Consider the following 22,954-nt stretch of genomic DNA (forward strand, 5'->3'; position numbering starts at 1 on the left):
ATTTTAGTTATAATAAAATTGGACATTAAAAAAATAGAAGTTACAGTCTACTTGGAAAATTTAAAAATATTTAAATTGGTTAAAAGAAAGAAAGAAAGGAAGGTTCTTTCTTTCTTTCAAAAATATTCAAATTGGTCGAAAGAAAGAAAGAAAGGAAGGTTCTTTCTTTCTTTCAAAAATATTCAAATTTGTTGAAAGAAAGAAAGAAAGGAAGGTTCTTTCTTTTTAATTCGGTTGGTTTATAATTGTAAATTTGTTTCAGAATTTAAAAATGTTGGACCTCACATCGGTAAGTCCTATGGTTATTATTTAATATTCAAAGTGTTTTACAAGCTTAAAACATTACTAAAACTATCAGCATAATCGGTTTTAAGCAATTTATCCGCAAACCCTTTTAGTACCTTTATAGTAAATCAAATATTCAAGGAATACCCAAAGGTCCCTCGGGCTATCGCAGCGTCGGAATCCGTCAAAATGTTAAGTTATCGGGAACCCATCCGGAGGCTTCGGATATAAAACGCCAATCATCCTTCACAAACGTATTTCAAATATTTATACCCGTTTTTTATTATTTCAGGTCCGTATCGAAGCTTTAACGGAAACGGTGGGTTTATTTTGCTAAAATTAATTTCTTGTCGATAGTTTAAAAACAAGGAAAATTGTTGCTAAATTATATAACTTTTTTATTTAAAAATTATTAACAGCGGTAGAGCCTACTTTAACATCTTTGCATAAATAGGCGGCTTTCTCGGTGCAATTCCACGACCACACAAAATACAGACGTTAAGTGGAAGCAACTTGCGTTTCTTCGCGATTTTAGTTCTCTTTTCCACTCTTCGTTCAATGAAAGGATGGGAAGGGAATTTAGAGTTGGTTAGGGACATAGACTAGATATTGGCGAAAGGTCGTTTGGCGAAAATCGCCAGTTGCATTTTTGTCACCTTTAAATATAAAAAGAATAATAATATAAAAGGCGCTCTCTCGTCGGAGACCTAGACCCACTTCGGGTCGCTGCGCCAACGCAGTAAGTGTAATATAAAAAAACCCTCCAAAATCATAATGTTTTCCACAGTTGGATATACAGCAGAAACCCGTAGATTAAGAAGCCATTTCCTTGATATACGATACCTAATTTCCATTAAAGCATATATTAGTTTGATTTACGATAATAGCTTGTAATTACCACAGTAGTCCCACTTAGAGCCTCGCACCCTCTCAATGCCACCCGGCTAATTGATCCGTATCTCGCGCGAAAGCCTCTTGATACCGGAAGTGGCCTTTGTCCGAGATGTCCTCCACACGGATACCCGGGTGTAACCGACCCTTCACGGATAAGACGCCATTGTTCTATGTATTGAACTTTTTATGGACTTTTTTTTGCAAGATTAAAAAAACAAGAGTGGTATTGTGTATTTACCTTTGTGTGGGAGGCGCTATGTAAAAAATAATTCTAGCCCTTCACTTAGTACCGGACTGAGAAAATCAAAGTTGATTTATAAAATCACGAAACAAAGTAACTGAATTACTAGAACGCAGTTTTTGTATAAAAATAAATCTATTAAATATTACAGCAACAATAAAAGCCACATTCCCTTACGAGCTTCGAAAAAGAAAAGGCGACATGTATTTGTTGCTTAAAGAAGAAGACCTGGACGTTATCTTAGACATACCGGACCTGAGGCCGCCTATCAGATTGATGTCCAACGAAGGTCAGCTCTACAACTCTGTAGTTTTTAACTCTTCATCAAATGTATACAATACAATACTAATTTTATTTATTTGCGGGTACCTTTGACTAAACATAGCACAATTGTTGTGCGATTGTCGATTGTTTCGAAGCCAATTCAACTGTAAAGTTGCACAACTAAAAATCAGTTAGGAATCAAACGAGACTAAACAGTTGTACAATAGTTTAGTCAAAGGTGTGCGGGCGCTCTTAAGAAATACGACCGACTATTAATCGATTTAACTGCATGAACACAATAATTTAAAAGGCTATAGAACAAAGACAGCTTTAAGCAGTCAATAGCGACATTTTAAAGCAGTTATTAAATCTACAGTTACATAAACAAGAACATTGTAACAGCGACAACTTGCAGTCTTTACTTAGCAGCAGATTTGCATATCGTATTGTGTTGCCAGGTGGCAGCGGTTACGAGATATCAGAGTGGGCATACGAGGTGGTAGAACATATCGACGCGGCGCGCCACTTCGCGCTGCCCTACACCACCAACATACGACTCTTCTCCTCAACAGTTCCTGTACACAAGTATGTACAATTCATAATAAACCAGTTGTTACACGAAAGAGAAACCATCATATATCTGTCCTTATCCCACTCAAGCATAATGGTGAAACTTACAAATCAAACTAAGAACGCGGACCTTTGACTAAATTATAACAATGTGATTGTCGATTGTTTGGCAGCCAATTCAACTGATTAGTTGCAAAACTATAACTCAAGTAGTGTGCACCTCCTTATAAACTCATAGAATTCAAAGCGGCACTAAACAGTTGTGCGATATATTAGTCAAAGCGCTCTCTAAAGGTATACCCCTCTACATTCATAGTAGATTATAAATTAAGCCTATTAAAGCTTGTTTTTAATGTATGAAAGCCTATTTTCTATTAGCAATATTAGCGTTTCCTAAAGTTATTAGATTTATTCTCTTTTATAACACCAAATTCATAGCTCAGCGCTACAATTCCAGTCAGATTTACGCAATGACCTAGAACTACAGTTACTGGAATGGAATTCTGTTTCATTTCGGTGCCAATTAAGGCGCAGGCCACACAACGGGGCCGTGGGTAAAGCGTAGCAGGTGTTCAAATGTCAACTGAACAGTTTTAGATTTAGACAGAACAATATCGTTTGGTTGTTTTAAATCCATATTCGACGTCGTTAAATGAAGTAAGTTATGACGCTATGTTTAGTTCAAAGAAACTAGATATCGTTTGTAATCTATTAAAATGAAGTATGACCAAATTTTATTTAAACTAAATTGTCCTGTCCAAACATATAAAAACGTTAATTATGAAACTAAAACTATGAATTTAATTGAAAAGAATTAAAGTTTAACTAATTACATTTAAACTTTTCAAATAAAAATAACGAAATACGCAATAAATCTGTACGTAAATTGCCTAAAACTTTGTTACCAAACATGTCACCAGGAGGCGTTGGTTAAAAATTGAATGGGCCACTGATTGCGCGCGGTATGAAGTCGACCTGACGAACCATTTAGGCTCCAATTGTAACCCTAACCCACTACGACCGTCCCCCCCCCCTCTTCTCTCGCCAATGTCACTACAATATTACCTGTCTATGTACTAAATTGCTAGTATACATGCTTAGTAAAACTTTCAGTGTTTTTAAAATAAAAAAGGACTCGCTGTCGCTGGCTCTTGGGTTATTATGATCAACAATGCGGTTATATGTTTCACCATAAGGGCGGCCGTACACCTTTGACTAAACTCGCACAACTGTGTGTGATTGTTGATTGTTTCGCAGCCAAATCAAACTGTTTCTTTGCAGAACTATAAACCAAATAGTGTGCGCATTTCTATATAACCTCATAGGAATCAAAGCGCAACTAAATGGTCGTGCGATAGTTAAGTCGGTATAAGTACTTTGTTATTTAGGTCTAATTCACAATATGGATAATATTTCAATAACCATTATATGTCAAAAATCCACACAGAGCTTTTATCACGGTAATAAATGATAGACGTATATTTAACCTAAAACTTTTCGTGTAAATTTTAAATTAATTTTAAAGTAGTACCATCCTTAGGTGTCGTTTGTTTACCAACTTGAAAATATTTAAAAACTAACCATCCCTACACAAAGTACTAGGAAATCATAAAAAGCAGGAACAAATTAATGTTCCGCGAAACGAAAACAAAGGATATGTCTCTTTGTAAATAAATTTTGCGCAACCGTACTTTTTGTTTTTGGAAACGGCACTTGAAAAATACACCTGGTTGAAAGGGAATATGTTTCCTACTGCAGATGAATACTGACTTTGCGCACTTACGTTTAAGTCTATTTTTGGTTGAGGTTATATTTTAATAATTCTTCGTTTATTTTCGTATATTTTGTGCGGCGTGAAGTCAAAACGTACAGGATGTGTGCTGTAGCGAGCCGACTATGACCCAACATTTCTCATTTAGACGACTACGTTCACTCCGTTGGTATCAACACGTAGGACTTTTATTTGATGTAACTAAAAAAGACAAATATTAAAAAGGGAAAACATACATTCAATGGTATATAGTCTGTATCTTTAAGAGAAAAAGAATAAACAATAGTGATTTCCTGGTGACAAGTAAAGTAACAATTTTAAAACAATATGAACAATCAGTACATTATTTTCTGAAATTAATAGTATCACAATATTGAAATAAAGCAATATTAAAAGAGGAATTTTTCTACTACTCCTAAAAGTTGAAAAAAATCATTTTCGTATCAAACTAATCAATCATTATGTAATCTCAAATCTGTAACATCCACAACTAATTTTAAAATAACATCCTAGCTTTTACAATATTTATATTAACTCTACACACGACCTCGGTTCCCGTCACTTAAAAACAAACATTCCCAACCATCTGTGAATGTTTTGCAAAACTCACCGCAACCGGGAAAATAATCCTTGCTTTTAATTTAAAAAATACTAGCTTTTGCCCACGACACTGTCCGCGTCAAATTTAAAAATAATGTAAAAGAAGTGAGAAAATAAAGCCTATGTTACTCACAGATAAATTACCTTTTTAACGGTTAAAGAGTTTTTAAAATCGGCCCAGTAGTTTTTGAGCCTATTTATTACAATCAAACCAATAAAGTTTTCCTCTTTATAATATTAGCATAGTTAGATCTATAATTACGACATTCCTATCTTTAGTAGGAAATAGAGATGCAAGGGTCCAGTCAATTGCATAAAGTAATTAAGTAATGACTGTGAGAGGTGTTCGGTTAATCCTACGTGAATTCCACTAGCGAAATATTTAATTACCACTAAGGGTCGCATGGAACTCTTACGACCGCTACTAATGCTGCCACAAGAAGGGAGCAAAGGCGATTTGTGGCGGCCACTGGCCTGTGTTGCTAATCCTTAGAAATGTATGAAAACATTAGAAAATATGCCGATGGCACTATGTTTCTGAGTGCCTTATGATTCTGAGTGTGATGTTTTAACTATTTATATGAATTTCAGATACCTTTTGCTATATCCGGAAGAAGAATACGCAGATTTGAAGTTCGCATTCTACGATTCCGATTAATAAAACTTAGTTATAATCAATATTGTTTTAATTATCGTTTAAGTTTCGTTTCTTTCCTTTGTAATCCTTTACTGAAATTTTCGATCTTTCAAATCACAAAGAGATTGTCAACAAATCTGAAAATAGTCTAATTTTTAGATAAAGTTTAAAGAAAACAAGCGTATTTTTTATAAATACGTACTCTATCTTAAGTTGACTCAATGTTGGAAGTTATTAATATTTCAAATCTGGTAACTTAAAATTACATTTTAAATATCACTTTTCACTTTGGCAAATAGAGTTCGCAATATTTCACATACAAGTAAGTTATGGATAATGTTTAAAACGAGTCGGAACTTATATAAGTTATTTAAAAATATGTTTTAATAACTTACATTAAGTAAAACGTATAAAAAATCTCGCTTTTTGCAGTATGTTAAGGGCGCCCTTTAGTGTTTACTTTATTCATACACGTAACGAGACAAGTCGTTTGAGCCGAGAGAAGAAAAACTGAGTTCCCTTTTAGAAGTAAAAGTACATTTTATTTTATAATAATCACATGTAAGCTTTGAAAAGCGTTGGGATAGGCCTATGTCCAGAAGCGGGCAGGGACAAGCTGACAAAGATAAATTTCGATATTGTTCGAGTATTGTTTCTCTTTACTTTTTACTTTATTTAATATTTGAACGTTAAAGCTAAATTACTTACTGTGAAGAGCGCAATTAAATTACCTTATTAACCCCCAGCCCCCGCCCTCGGGGCGGTTGCCTTTAAAAATAATTAATTACCGCCTTCCCGCCTCACGCCGGTAATTCACTCGGCCACCGACAAAAACTTGCCGAGTTTCTTACACGTAAACTATACGTTATAGTAATCAACGATAGCGGGTAGCGGAAGCGGATAGATTTTCACTACATATAAATAAAAAATAATCTGTCGATATAGTAATTTGTATGTAGTTTGGAATAAAATTTGTTAAATATTTCTTTAAAATGTTAGGCACTGACAACAGTATGCACAAAATTTATACTTAAAACAGAACGGTTGTGGGTTCGAATCAACCATTGTAGCATTGCTGTAAAGTGGTTAATAAATTATATAACCCGCTTTCTAGAAACACTATACGCTGTACCTTAGGGCGAAGCGCGTCGGTTAACTACGGAGTTAAAAAACCTAAAGTACCCGTGAAATATTAAAAACCTAAGCTAACAATTTCTCTTGCCTTTTCAAAAACAATACCGGCTATATGAAAAACTTTTAAAACACATGTCCCTCGAAATTCACTTTATACTGGCTGGTTAGCAGTAATCAGATTTGTAACCAATTAAAAAAAAGACTGGGAATAATACCCAAGGCAAACAGTCAAGTACTATAAACAATAAGCTACAAGATCCTGCCCTCATAATTACAGTCAACAACAAAACTGAATTGCACGTTTATGAAGTTGAGAACGGCTTACAAGAAATTTCAGTACATAAATAAGGTTAAATGAGGTCTTTAGCAGACACGCTGAATTCCGTTCATTAGGCCGGAGCAAGCCTTTTAACTGCCTCAAGGAAAGGCTCCCGGGCCAGAGGGGCATTATAGACCACTTTATGCCAAGTAATGACCAAGTTAGAAGCGAACTGAATCACAGATAATTTAACCTTGTTTTAAAACAACAGGGTCAACTAAATAAATATTTACGTTAGCAATAACTTTTTTAAAACCAAGTAAACAAAGATTACATAGTTATTTTCACTAACGATTCCTTAAAAGTAGTGATCGCTTTTTTTTTCACTTTCAGGTATTACCTAAGTTCACGATTTTGCTTTTGATTTAGAGACAACGATTTAAAAAGTACTTTAAGGGCTGGTGAAAAAGGCCATTTGTCTTCTATCTTAAAATCGCTTATCGCTAGTAACTTGCACCAATCGCCTTTCTAAGTTCAGAGTATTTCGCAAAAGCGTCCTTTATGAATGGTGCAGTAATTCTCATCGTAGACCGTCATTGTGACGATTTTACGACACAACTCGAAGTTGTGATAAAATGGAGTGGGACTTGGGAATTCTATGATCTACGTTTTACGTTCTTCTTGGTGAAGATTTTAGTAGAACTCTTACAGGCTGAAGAGCGTTTTTATGATGTTGAAGGATGATAAAACGGGATAAATACGTGACCTTCCTATAGGAACAACTGACAGCTGTTTAATTGAACAGTTACCTACATGTAGGATATGACAGCACGTACGAGTAGTCTTGGAATAAAGTGTGACTGCTGCTGAATTCAACGCCTTTAAAAAACGTAGATTACTTTGACTAACAAATTGTAACTATGCAATTTCACTGCCTGAAACATGTTCAGATAAGATTCTTTCTTTAGCAGTATTAGTTTAAGTATCGTTACAGTAGCCTCCCTTAGTGACCAATTAACGAATACAACTTAAGATAACTATAAAGTTTGCCAAAGTGCTGTGTATTATCTTACGAGTATGAACATTAAATTCACACGAGGGCAGTAAACTGAGCGTGACGTGTGTCTATGACGTCACTGAGAAGTTTGCGTATGCAACAAGTCCCTGCCCTAGCTGATACTGTCTCAGCTGCAACATAAAAACTTAGTATTGATATAAAAAATATCCACTAATAAAAACAAATTAATACATCAATATTTACCAATACTCTTACTTATTATTTTCTACTAACATTATAAATGCGAAAATTTAGATGATTGATAAATGTTTGTTAGATTTCGTAGCCTAAACTGCTAAACATATTTCGATAAAATTTGCCACAGATGTAGAACATAATCTAGAAGAACACATAGGCTACTTGCTTTTGTTTCCTTTTTTTAATTTTTCGAGGACGGACTCGCGGACGAAAGCTACTCTTTACATATATGATTAACAAGTTTGTGTGTCTATTTGATGTCCGACAACTGATCAAAGCATTAATTCCATTAACGTAAAAGATCAGAGATAAAGGATCAATTGATAGCAGACCAGTACGGGCAGAGCGCCAGCGGTATTATCGGTCGCAATATCCGACGACCGGAGACCTAATCGCTAACAGATTAAACGGCCAAAATCAAGATTCAATCCTAGAGATAGACCTAAAAATTGTAAACGGATTATAATAAAATTCGACGAACTTAATTATAACGTATTGCTTTTTTTAAACACAATTAAGATCTTTACCAATAGCAAATAAAAAATAATTAATGATTAAGCAGAGATTGAAGCATTGAATAAGTTAAAACGAATCGAGATTAAACGGCCAACGGCTAACTCCGAACTCCACTGACCCGTCAGTAGGGATATCTCAGGATCGCTACACCTAATGGAATTTAGATGTACCGCGAGATCTTTTGAGGTCGAGATCACAGCAAGATTAGAAGAAGCCTGAGTACGTTATCAAAATGATTTAAACATTATATCTAGATTTACTCGTGAAAGAAATACACAAAGATGTGAACAATTTTATTATAATAGCATATATATTTAGTAAGATCACGTTCGCTTTTAGAGCTGCATTGTCAAGAATGGAACTGAACAAATAAACTTCGAAAGATGACACTTTAAAAAGTAACATTTTAATAATGTAATGTTACCGTTAAGTCGTCAGCTAAATTAACACAGAGTTTAATGTTTTGAAGTTACCGACATCAACTTCAAGTGGAACAGATAATGCAGACTTAAGATAGTTTAATGTGATAATCGTCAGCAAGTTTCCAGTAACTTAAATATTCAAACGTTGAATTTAAAGTTATAAATATTTCATAATATAATACAAAACAATACTATTACGTTTCATAAAACGTTTTATACGCAACAAACAATTCTTGCTTTTAACTTTTTTACATTTTAACTATAGAGAGGGCTTTACAAATGTCCATTGTAGAATTCTACCTGCGAACTCACCCCATCCTCCCCTCGAGGAAGTAACTAATTACAGCATTGGAGAGGCGAGCAAATTAGCTATTTGTGTAGCGTTTCATAAACACTTTGAATTGTTCTGTCTTCATAGAGTAATCAATTAGCGAGGAAAGCGCCCTCTACAGATATTGAGAAAGAAAACAAACGCACGTTTGTTGTGTCTATTTATTTTTGTTGCTGAAAGATTTTTCTGCAATAACTATCGATGTTATAAAACTGAATTATTATGTTGTTTTAATAAAAATGGTAAATTTAGTATACACTTGTTCTAGTAATGCAGAGTTTTCATTGATGTTGGGCCTGCGCTAGACTTTAGGATATTTGCTAGTCGTCGGCCTACTGGTCGGAAATTGCGGCCCACTCCCCGGGGTCCGGGATCCGGAGGCGAGGAGGTCAGCGCAAGCGGTCCGTCTGTTTATTCAATATCATATTGTGTTTGTACTGCATAACTAGCTTCATATCTGTAACAAGGCTAACTAATTAATCTTCTACGTAAATAAATGGGATAAGAAATATAACAACACTGTAACAACGGGCCTTTGATTGTTGATTATTTCGTAGCCAATTCAACTGTTTAGTTGCCCAACTAAAAATCAAGTAGGGTGTGGAATTAAGCCAAGACTAAAAGTGTGCGATAGTTTAGTCAAAGATGTTCTTATATTTTAACTACTCATGTGTGAATGTCTGTCAATGGTATACATTTACAAGTTATTTATTCGTCTGTTTAACAATTAACGACCACCTAAGGGTCTGCTACCTGGACCCCGTACGGGAGCGTTTGGACCCGCGCCAACTAATTACTTGAATCTGTTCAGAACAGATACTTTGTTTGTGTTTTGTTACTGTGAACAGTCCACTTTACGTGCAACATTTTAGTTGTATTTCTTTATTTCAAAAGAACTACAATGTTTATGTTACAATTACTTTAACTTACCGTCATTTTTAATCAATAATTTTATTGTAAATTTGTTATTAAATGGATACAAATACGAAGAGGGACTAAACAATTACATGGTACCTAGACTAAATTTCGTGAAAGGCCCACCTGAATTACAATATAATATAACGCAATCCTCGTGCCCTCTTTACGCTGTTAGCGCAACCCTCATGGCAGTATGTTTACCCATTACCTTTAATGGAAAATTATCAGGAACTTTATGTAATTCAGTTTATATTATCTGTCGCACGCATAGTTAAGTGGTGTGTGTATACACTAACGTTAGATATAGTATGCATTTGTATATTTTGAGTAGAATAAAAGATTTTGAGCGTTGCAATAAATATCGAATGACAAGGACTATCAGAATCACATAAAATCATTGTGGATGTTAACCTATTATGTTTCAATTATTTAAATTAATTTATTATATTTTTGTACAGACGTTTATCTTACTAATATTATAAATGTGAAAGTTTAGATGGATGGTTGGAGGTTTGTTAGAGTTTGTAGCCTAAACGGTTGAACGGATTTAGAAGAAATTTGGCATAAATGTAGAGGATAGTCTAGAAGAACACATAATCTATTCATTTTTGTTTTTTTTCAGTTCCACGTGGACGGAGTCGCTGGCGAAAGCTAGATAAATGCATAATACAAGATGTAACACGCAAAATGAAGCAATTTACTAAAGTAACTAGCTGTTGCCGACGACTCCGTCCGCTTGGTATTAAAAAAAACAAAAGTAAGTAGCCTCTGTGTTCTTCAATACTCTGCTCTACACCTATGCCAAATTTCATCCAGATCTGTTCAGCCGTTTAGGCTACATACTCTAACAAACATCCATCCATCTAAACTTTCGCATTTATAATATTAGTTAGAAGTTAGATTAAAGTTGAGTAGAGAACTTAACGTATTCTGGGTTTAGTAATGCAGATGTAATTGTTGTCGTTAGCTAGAACGTGAGCGGTTAGTGGAACGAGCTCGTTTACAATCGCTCAGAGAACCTACTAAAAGTCGCTTTTCACTGTAGACAGATATATACCTAATGTTTGTTTTTTTGTGAAAATAGAGACGTAAATATATTTTTATGTAAATGAACAGTGTTAATTAACGACATAATATTGTAATAAAAATTATTTTACTAATAAAACCCGAGAAGCTTAAAATGTCTTCTAATATAGTTTACATAACACAATTTGATACCTTCACGACAGTATAAGTAACGTTTTCACTATATTATCTAGGTAATCCTTACGATAGGTAAATAAAAACCAAAACATTAGTTTAAATATACGGTCCATTATATGTCATAACAGGGCTATGCATAATAAATCTCGCGGTCAGCGCAGCCTCGGAGAGCCGTTTAAGCCTCAAAGAGACAGGGATAATCCCGCAAGTAAGACGTCTACAAACTAGCCCTTAGGGATGCGAAGACCCTTTTGATGTGACCAGATTATTGTACTAAGACCATCTTGAGATTAGAGCGGACAAAACACACAAATGTACTATATAACTTTCAGGGTTATTAAGTAATAGAATTACCATTATATTACATCAATTATGGAAGTAATCAAAGCGAGACTAAATAGTTGTGCTATAGTTTAGTTAACGGTGTGTATTTGAGATTTGTAATTTATTAGTCATGTTATTTATATATCCTTTTATACGTAAACTAGCTGTTCCTGTGCGGCTTCGTTCACATGAATTTATATTAATTTTATTGTTTACGTGTGTCAAATTATCAATTCCAAAGGTCAAAATGACACGACTTGATGACAAACCATGGCAACCTTGCTGCCTTAATGTTGGCAGCGTGTAGTTATAAGTACCCTTTCCCACATGGAGGTTTTTTCCATTTTTTCCCCTAAGTTTAATGGCGTAAAATATATAGCCTAAAGCGTGTCGTAAGTGTAGGGTTTATTTATTAAAGAAAAAGAAATATGCTAAAGTGTGTGTTTACCCATTATTATATAGATTGTTTAAGTCTCTGTAAAATGTTCACAGGTGTGTAGTTGCGGTAACAGGCAGTAGCCGGTGACAGGGAGCGGGCGGCTTGCCAAAACTGACTGCAACGCCGACTGATACTTACTGTTGAATATTTACTTATCGCTTTTTAATAGTACTTATCTACTAAACAATCATAGACAATTACTTTAACTTTTATAAGGATTTAGATTAGATTTTTATTCATCAATTTCACATTTTATTTTTATGTTAACAATTGTTGTTAAAAACACATGGACAGCCAGATATTGAATTTTATAGCGTGTGCACACATGAAAGTAAACTATCGTATAACTGTTTAGTCGCGCTTTGAATCCTATAAGCTTATATGGAACGCACACTATTCGATTTTTAGTTGTGCAACTAAACGGTTGAATTGGCTATGAAACAATCGACAATCACACAATAGTAGTGCCATAGTTTAGTCAAAAGTGTGCGCTTAATATGTAACATTGTTTTAACTGATAAACGTTAAATCTCTAAATTGCAAACGATCCTTACAAAGCATTTAAAATTCGTTTTATTCCTCGGCCGTAAATGCTTTACTTTTCCCTAAAAAAAGTCAATATTTTTTTCCCAATAGCATTTGCGGATTTAGATTTAAACGTTAAACGAAACCCTATTGTGATTTCTTGATATATTGAGGAAAGGAACATTAAAATGTTTTTTAACCGACAGCTGTAAATATTGAGAAGAGATTTCCTACTATGGTCGTCACAGCCATGTTATGCTTTAATAAAATATAGTCTTCATTACCTCTTATGTTTTCTTCCTATTTTCACAGAATACCTTACCAATATGGCCGTCGTGTCGTCGAGCTTATGAAACACCCTTATTCTGACATCCGACTACTATCCGATTATTAACATAACAAGCACAATTACGACATTTTAAAACCATGTCATAAATATTTTAAAAAATGTTTAGGATCACAATTACAAAGCTTATATCGCTATTTCAAATTATGACCAATGGTACTGATTTATAGCACAGACTAACAACCTTCAAGAATACAGAATACGTCAAAGTAGTCAAAAAGCTAACACAACCTATTTTTAAATTACAAATATTTACAGTAATTAATAAGGAAGATGTTATGTTAAAGATACAAAGGGTCAGATAATAGCCATTCATTTACTGTCTGAACATTTCTCTTTCGAGCCACAATGAGGGCTGATCGCACAATGTAGATTACAACGCATTAAGATAGTAAGCCTGTACATACGTTTCTTTATTATTGATAGTATTTTACTGTTTTTAGTAAGTTTTTTCATTTACCACTATTATTTTCACGACATTAAAACTTCGATAAATGCGATTCCAATGGAGAGCGATATTTCGCCTAATCACACAGTTTTATCTGATCTAAGAAGTGAAAAATGGGCGGATTTCCTAATTTTTGGAAATGCTTTTATTTTGTAGATAATCATCCGTGTCCAAACACGAAAAAAAGGAAATAAAAGATATATAACTACCTACGCAACTCTTATATGTTACTTCTTTCGCGCATCCCTCGCACTCCCCTCCCGCGATTGGCTTTTATGTTATAATAGTGGTAGAGCCCGCTTTAACATCTTCGCACGAATAGTCCGGCTCGCCCGGTGCAATACCACGACCACACAGAAAACAGGCGTGAAGTGTAAGCTATTTCACGTTTCATCTGATGAGTGTGGTGCCGAAGGCTTAATTTTAGCCCCTTTCCCTTTCCACCCTTTTCTCAAGAGGAAAGGATGGGAAGGAAAAGTAGATTTGACGGTGGAGGAGACGCATAGGAAGGGGAATTGTCCTCTTTATGTGCGTCTCCTCCTCCGTCAATGAAGGGTAGGCAACGCATCTGCAATTGCGGATGATTATAGGCAGCGGTCGCTTTACATTTCGGTGGATTCAGGTGGCCGTTTGCTCGTTTGCCACGTTATATTATAAAAAAAATGTCCCGAGGGTCGCTGGGGCCATGGACCTTATATAACCTCACTTCTTACTTAATTTCTTAATACGAAAGTTTAAAATGGACCTTTTGCTTAACTCCAAAACACGGACAGAACACATACATTACTAATTAAGCTGTTACACGGACGGAATCAAAGTGACAGCTAGTACAAACTAAGGTAAAGAGGCAGTATACAAGGTGTAACCCACCCCCTCCCCAACCCCTCAGCTAAACAAACCCGCGATGAACAACTTGTGGAGTGGTGCTCTCTGTCTCCAGGTCTGCGGCTGCGGCGCGCCGGCAAATTCAATTAATCTCATCGTCACGTAAATTAGTTGGGCAACTTAAAACTCGGTGTCCGTATGGAGTACGCTTTAAGCGTAAGCGTTTTTTGGTTAATCTATGGTGCTACTAACATTTCAATAGACATAGAATAAGTAATTTATTCAATACTAGATACATAAACACATATAGTCCAATGCTATTTGAAAACTAACTGCGATGCAGATAACTTTTGGTTTGAAGAAACTCTATTTTGAAATCGTTTTCAATGTAGTCTAAACCGTTGCTAAGGTTTTGAATAATACTTAATCCCGGATCCCGTAGCAGCCTCCATAAAAACATTATAAAAGCCAGTTCCTTCATTAAATCATTAAATATATTCAACCCGCTTCTGTCTATTACTTAAATACTTTTTACGAGTTCTCTTCTTCATCTAAAGCGGCTAATAGAAAATGGCCGACAGCGAAACAAGAACTTCTCTTGCGATTTAACTTTCTGATACGCGAACAAACGTAGATAATGGAATAAATCTAAATAAATAAATATTCGACGACAAACATCACAATAGATAAGTTCTAATTAACTTTGAGTCTCAGACAAAATATATTCCCTTTCTTGAGATTACAATTACAATACAAACAAAACGACTTTCTTGCTCTAATCTACATAAATATCTAAGAAATTTAATTGTATGAATTAGTAAAAAAATGACTCTGTGTACGCCAAAGCGCCTGTAACTTTCAACTCGGCAATAATCATGAGAAGATATTTTAAAACGTACAAATATTAGGTAAAATAGAATTTATATAAAAAACAATTACTTTCAAGATACAAGCATTCAATAATTCATAATGTATATGTTTCTAAACAAATATTTTTACATCACAAAGAAAACTAAATAAAAAGGCAACAATAAAAATTGTTACAGTCGGAATAAAATAAAATTGTAATGCATCATTGCCGTAAATAAAAGAAAAATCTTGTTTTTACTTGAATGTAAAGAATACAAAAACTTTAATGTAATAATGTAGGCCTTGAACGAGGAAAATAAAACATTTCTTACAAATCTTTATCACCCTCTCAAAGTTTATACTGCGTGCTAATTTACCGTGAAAATATCTGGAAAAAAGGGGAAATGGGCTGCGCGGAATGAGGTCGCGACCTTCTTAGAATAAGGCAGTAGTATTACATTAAATGTTTAATTACAAATTTAAAGTGTAATTAAAGAAAATGTCCAAAAATGTAGTGTATTTCTTTACTATATAATCTATACTTCTATACTAATATAATAAAGATTAAACACACACCACTTTGTGGCGTAGGATGTCAGCAATTACAACATATTTTTAAATGTTTATTTTTTTAATCAAAAGCCCTACACTTACGGCACGCTTCAGTCTATATATTGTATATTTTGAGAGTGGTAGAGCCCGCTTTAACATCTTCGCACGAATGGGCCGGCTCGCCCGGTGTAATACCACGACCACACAGAAAACAGAAGTGAAGTGGAAGCAATTCCGCGTTTCGTCTGGGAAAAGTGGATTTGACGGTGGAGGAGACGCATAAGAAAGAGAAATTTCCTCTTTATGTGCGTCTCCTCCGTCAATTAAGGGTTGGCAACGCATCTTCAATTGCGGATGTTTATGGACAGCGGTGGCTATCCATTTCGGGTGGTGGTGGTGGTGGCCGCTTGCTCGTTTGCCACCTTATATTATATAAAAAAAAATCACGGTATTTAACTTAGGGGGTAAATAAATTGGAAAGAAGTCGATATATGGGAAAGGGGCCATAAACTACAAGCTGCCAACATTAAGCAAGGTTATTATGGTAACGGTCATTTTGACATTTGCAATTAAGGGTGAGTTGCATCAAATCGCTGGTTATCGTAAAAGTTATAATAGGGTTACAAGTGCAAAAACATATTCTCACAGAGGTTTTATGTGTTTTTCGTTTTTACAATGGAAACATTTAAACCTGAATGTCACTAAAGTGTCAAGTTGGTGTCAAGAATGACATTTACTTAAATTAAAATGTTTGGAAATACATGTTTCGCCGATTATATTTATGTATCATACGCATGGTATTTTATAGTGAAATAAACTTTTTGCCCACGAAGATGGAGAAAATGGCAAACTCTTGTGAAAATAAACTAGTTTGGGCCATTATTGAAACTGTATTTACTTTACTACTCAAATATGTAGCAAAAATGAAGCAATAAAATTATACAAATATAAATGCATCTTATTTATTTTCCATATTATAAATTGTCCTGTTAATGCATATTATAAATTGACCTTTTATGGAGAACATTTTTTTAAATAAGAGAAAAGGGACAAGCGCTGTTGCTCTGGCCTTAGACACTCGAAATTTGTCCAAACTGAATGTTTGGCCAAATTTCGAGTTCCATCTTGGAAATCCATTATTTCCGAGCACGCAAGACTTTATTCTTCTGGATTACGTATAGGATAATAGTAGAGATTTTCTTTTTCCATTACTTTTTCCATTATTTGTGCTTTTGAAGATAAGAGCTTGTGACAGATGACACTACCGAACTGACACTAACCGTAACGCTAACTATAACCGCCCAAAATCGGGCGGTTATGATTAGTGTCAAATATGACGTCATTTTGACCAGCGCAAAACTGGTGTAGCGAATATCATGAACATCCGAAGACGTAACCATCGGGAATGTGCTGGTTAAGGTTTATAGTTAGTTAATGTAACTCATCCTTAGTAAATTTTAAGGTTATTCCAAATATTACTGTTACAAATAATTTTAACTTTAACGGTAACCGGCGATATGGTGCAACTCACCCTAAGAATTCGACAAATGTAAACAATAAAATAAAGTTTTTATAATTTGATGCGGATAAAGCCGCACGAAAATAGCTAGTACTATACAAAAAGCAGTTGTTTCCATTATTATCGTAATTACCTTTTCCTGCAGAGTCGGCACAATATGAATTACTTTCCATACGTCTATAAGCCACTATAATTATCTCCTTTACTTCTGCAGCTATCAGGTTATATATAAAATCATTTATATCTATAAAACAGTAAAAGCCCAACTTGCTATATTATGTATCAATAACGTAAATTATTTATCGAAGCGATGAAGATGTAAACCATAATTGGCAATTGCAGCCGTTATAGTTCAATCCACAGCAGACAATAATATTTAACATTTTAAAGGTTGAATAATATTGGTAAAGCAATCTATGTATATTTATACTAATATAATAAAGCGTAAACACACTTCTTTGTTGCCTAAGATGTTAGCAATTACAGCATATTTTTGAATAATTATTAATTAAAAGCCCTACACTTACGTCACGCCTAAAGCTGTACGTTTCCACGCCATTAAACTTAGGGGGTAAATATTTTGGATAAAAACCCTAATGTGTGAAAGAGACCATAAGTTGCTACCAACATCAAGGAAGCAAGATTGCCAAGTTTTGTCATGTCATGTCATTTTGACATTTGCTATTGACAATTTGACACATGTAAACAATAAAATAATTTTATGCTGATGAAATCGCTCGGGAACAGCTAGTAATTAAAGAAATAATTGATAGAGTACAATAAAAGTTCTACCATTTTTATATTATAAAAGCAAATTTGTATAGAATCTGAATAATTATTGCTGTTGGACATATTGTATTGTTTTTCTTATAAGAAAAAAGTAAACAATTAAGATAACAAGTACAGACTGGTACGAATTAAGCTTCTATAGGTGTCGTTAAAAAGTTAACTTGGTGATAAAACTACGAAGACTTAAAGTTACATGTGAATCACCGATAGACTGCGTGAGTGGGCAACGAAATCGGAGCTAATTTTACAGTAAGACTATGCCCACCTCATTTAAACAAACAGTAATTAAACGATTCACGTCCGATTGTAACTTTCACCAAATGCAAGTTGCAATTGTTTTAATTTAGTGACCTATGTTCTAAAAGTATAGCCAAATTCATCTTACGTCACTATAAAAGTTAAAGCACAATATTTTGAAGAGTTTTCGACTTAAATTGCATTACGAGCGTCAAATTACCAGAATAATTGACCTCGATTGCACATTTAAAATGCTATGAGTCGATGATCTATATAACTTAATATAATGGGTAGGTAGACAAACAGATTTGATGGAACAATTGAGTTGAAATTTGAATAGACTCAAATCTCCTGTGAATAGAAGATAACCTCAATAATACACTCGCATTTGAGATGTTTCAACTCAATGTTTGATTTGTAAAATTAACCTGAATTGAATTTAAGATCCTTATGTAAGAAGAGAAGTAGTTTTGTAGTTTTTCACACACTTTAAAACTGTTTTAGTTTCCAAGTTGATAGAAACTACAATATACTGTTTCAAGAAATACAATTAAATAAACTAATGTTTATTTTCAACTAGCTTTCGCCCGCGACTCCGTCCGCGCGGAATTAAAACAAAACAAATGCAAGTAGCCTATGTGATCTTCCATACTAGCCTCTACACCTATGCCAAATTTTATTAAAATCCGTTCAGCCGTTTAGGTTGCAAATTCAAACAAACATCCATCCATCCATCTATCCATCCATGCATCTAAACTTTCGCATTTATAATATTAGTATGAAGTATGATTACTTCGTCGGTATTTCTATATTTAAGAATTTGTAATAACAAAAAGTTTACAAAACAAACAGTTCTTACTATTTGGAAGATATTAATTAAAAAAGAAATAAAAGCACATTCTCGGAATAGTGCTATTGTAAAATGCCGCAAAACTGGGACAGATTCCAACAAGCCAGTCAATTTTAAAGGTAAAGTGAAATGTGAATCAAATACATTGTTCTTTTTTACTTTTGTTGATGTATTTTATTTAATAATGCCTTTATTACTTGGATTCGATAGTTATCGACTCTTTGCAATCGTGTGTCATGGTGAGGGCGCGTGGGGTAGCGCCATCTCTCGGCTAATGAATACAAACCGCGCTCGCAGCTCGCTACAGACTTCTGTTGCAGATTTATGGCACAGAATAAACAGTTTGTTTGTAGTTTGCAAATAGAAATTTAGTTCCTAAAAGACTATAAATTCCATCTAGTAATGAAATTCTTATATCAGAGCAATCAGATAGTTTACAACCAAGCAGAATAATAATGCTAAGTTTCTATGGACATGATAAATTTTAAATCCTCTACAACAACATTACAGTTCGGAAAATAACAGATTTTACATTATAATGATAATGACGCGCATGTTTACCGAAACATTTACGCCCTATTATATCTTACTAATATAAATGCGAAAGTTTGCATAGATGTATGGATGTTTGTTAGTTTTGTGCCTAAGGGCTGAATGGATCATGATGAAATTTGGCTTAGTCGTAGAACATCGTCTAGAAGAACACAGGCTACTTTATTTTTTTTTTAATTCCACGCGGCCGGAGTCGCGGACGAAAGCTAGTGAAATAATAATTTCTAGAAGTAAACCATCTACGTTTACTTTGACTTTGTCTATCGGTCACACTGAGACTGGACCCGGAGATTCATTGCTGCTACCTCGCTGCAAGGGTGGCACCACCCCAACCCCGCCCTAGCGGCGGACCCGGACAACTGTGATTACGCGGGCATGTTTTATTACGAACCGATAAGATCGCCGCTAGGTATTAGAGCTTTTAGTACGACATACCATTTACAAGCCAGCGAATGTTACACGAAATTGTATACAAATAATCGATTTCTGATAAACATTTTAAATCGTTTTGAATCGAATCTATACAGCTAAATACTAAATAACAATTATTTTCTAAAGTTCGCAACCGTAATAAGCCTTTAAGTGCTTAAATGGATTTATATGATTTTGTTTCTCTCATTAGAGACCCCAAGTTTGAAGTCCCCATCAGAAAATAACGCCATTCACTCGCAACTTAAAAGGTATACCGCTCTTGTTTATCCCTTTAAACAAAAACCGTTAGTTTTAACTGCAAATTACTGCACACAAAGGGTTCATTTTGTTGACAGATATACGGCGATAGGAATGACGTAGATGTAAATAGGTCAGACAGACGGGCACTTTGCGTTTTGTAGGGTAATGGTGATAGTAATGGACGGAAATAATTCTTTGTCCGCGGTTGCGCCACAATGGCCGCAACTCTTGCGTATTCGCTTTTTGTCGGAACTGACAGTCTTTACAAACTTGTAGAGACGCTAAGAATTCCCACGTATATACAGAGCTTAAAAAATTACTATGTTATTTGTTGCAGGCATTTTATTCCTTGCTGATTATTTTAAAACATATATCAGCATTAACTATCCTATTTAGAGATAAAAGTGAGACTGAAAAATGTGTAGTATATCTTTTAAAATAGCCCGCTAATCTTACTTCCAGTCTTAATTCTTCCAGACTATGCACTGCATCGCCAAATTTCGTCGAGATTCCTTCAGCAGTTCAGGCTACAAGCTCTAACAAACATCCATCTAAACTTTCGTATTTATATTAGTAAGATTATATACGTATGCATCTAAATCAAAACAACGATAGTATATAGTTATGAATGTAAATAGCGACCGCAGCCTGCCGCAGAGACATAGCTGTATATCTTGTCACGTCGGCCGCAGTCGCCGGCACTCCGCCACAATGTAACCTCATATACTCTGGCTATCACTTTCCGTTTTATATAAAGAAATACTTAACTTAATAACTTAAAGTTAACCTCTTATTCTAATCATTGTGTACGTACTCAAGACAACAAACACATTTGATGTCTCAGATAATTCTTTATTTTAATAAATTTACAGCCGATGAAGCATTTATATGCCTTATGTCACTATTGACAGATATCGACATTTTAATTTGCATTGTAATAGCGATCGAACACCTACGAAAAACTATCGCACAACTATCGATTGTCGATTGTTTCGCTGCCAATTGGACTGTTCAATGACACAACTAAACATCGAGTGTGTACCTCCATATAAGCCCATAGGAATCATACCGAGACTAAACAGTTCTGCGATAGTTTAGTTCCAGATGTACGCACGTTCTAAGCGTGACCTTTTAAATTACTTGTCTTTTATAGTGTCTCATTATTCCGTTGTTAATCTATACTTCTATACTATTATAATAAAGCGTAAACACACACTTCTTTGTTGCCTTAGATTACATTTCAGCAAATTTTTGAATCAATCTATTTTTAATAAAAAGCCCTACACTAACGTCACGCTTTAGGCTATATATTTTCACGCCATTGAACTTAGTGGGTAAATATTTTGGATAAAAACCCTAATGTGGGAAAGCGACCATAAGTTGCTGCCAACATGAAGGAAGCAATGTTTCCATACTTTGTCATCATGTCATGTCATTTTGATATTTGCAATTGATAATTTGACACATCTAAACAATAAAATAAAATTTTCATAATTTTATGCAGATGAAGTCGCACGGGAACAGCTAGTCTGTTAATAAAACAATTAGTGTATTATGATATTGTGAAAATACATAAACTAAAGGCAAGTTATTCGTGTAATTAAATTTGATCTCGGCGTTCGACGCGCCCTCTATCGATCCCTTAACTTAACGTACAAAATTTAATTACGCGCTGAAAATACGTTTATTGAACATTTTATAATAACGAGAGACTAGTGTTCGTTGCACTGAGAATTTAGAAAATGGCTACATCAATACTTCGTGCTTTTTCGCAAACTAAAAGACTAATACTTTAATTGCATTTATTCAACATATACTGGATGTTTGAAATATGTACAAGTGAATCTATCTACAGGTATATAATATATATATAAAGGGTATATAAAGAGAAAAGATTTATATTTTTGTATGTATTTGATTCACGTAAAAATTACTGGGCCTATTTTAAAAATTTCGTACACCATTAATAATTTATCTGTAACATAGGTTATTTATGATTATTATTAATGTTTAGGAACTATTAATAAAAAGCGTATTTCTGGACCGCGGCGTTAAAAACACTAAATTTTAACTTTTCTCGGCTTACGCTGCCTAATGTAAAATATTTCGTAATTTTTTATTCCGTTATTAATTCGTATTTTTGACCGACTTCCCAAAAGAAGGAGGTACTCAATTCGTCTGTATGTTTTTTTTTCTTTTATTAGTGTTATGGCATAACTCCGCCGCTAGTGGACCGATTTTGATAATTCTTTTTTTATTCGAAAGGCAATGCTTGCAGTTGGGTCCCACTTTTTTTGATTGATTTTTGTTTCTTCCAGTTTATGACAGGAATTCTTTTTATAATGTTCTAAGTAAGTAAACACTAATTGGTGACAAAGACGTGGGTTTTTAATCTTTAAATGTTTACAAACAACTCAATTATAATAACAAGATTCGCATCAACAACTGACTTCAAAGACGCCGCCGACATACACGTGCTCTGATTGTATTGATTTACAATCATACGCTTCCAATCTGTATAATGCTGGACATACACGTTAAGATATAAGGCGAATAACGCAGTAACCACGCCACTTACATCTGTGGTTACCTTTAAATTTGTTTGCTCTGTAACTTTTTATATGATTGTTTACTTTACTTGCATATTCTATCAAACTCTAACGTTCCCTTAATGTTTATTCCTATTTTTAACCTTGCAAGGTTGTACAAAATCTAACGTGTGTAGTC

The 22,954-nt window shown here is 34.4% G+C and overlaps 2 protein-coding genes across 2 annotated transcripts in view; one reads left to right on the plus strand and one right to left on the minus strand.

Annotated features, from left to right (window-relative positions):
• The window catches only part of LOC106104000, a 57,358-nt gene extending 52,056 nt beyond the window's left edge, over positions 1-5,302 (plus strand). Inside the window, exons 5-9 of the mRNA XM_013283929.1 lie at positions 263-289; positions 578-604; positions 1,572-1,709; positions 2,143-2,269; positions 5,217-5,302. Coding sequence (XP_013139383.1) covers positions 263-289; positions 578-604; positions 1,572-1,709; positions 2,143-2,269; positions 5,217-5,283 — 386 coding nt within the window. The 3' untranslated portion in view covers positions 5,284-5,302. The remainder of the gene's footprint in view (positions 1-262; positions 290-577; positions 605-1,571; positions 1,710-2,142; positions 2,270-5,216) is intronic.
• The window catches only part of LOC106103999, a 96,524-nt gene that overhangs the window by 38,309 nt on the left and 35,261 nt on the right, over positions 1-22,954 (minus strand). The gene's annotated exons all lie outside the window — the stretch shown is intronic.

The sequence above is a fragment of the Papilio polytes genome, unplaced genomic scaffold, assembly GCF_000836215.1.
Source record: "Papilio polytes unplaced genomic scaffold, Ppol_1.0 DF823692.1, whole genome shotgun sequence".
Lineage (NCBI taxonomy): Eukaryota > Metazoa > Arthropoda > Insecta > Lepidoptera > Papilionidae > Papilio > Papilio polytes.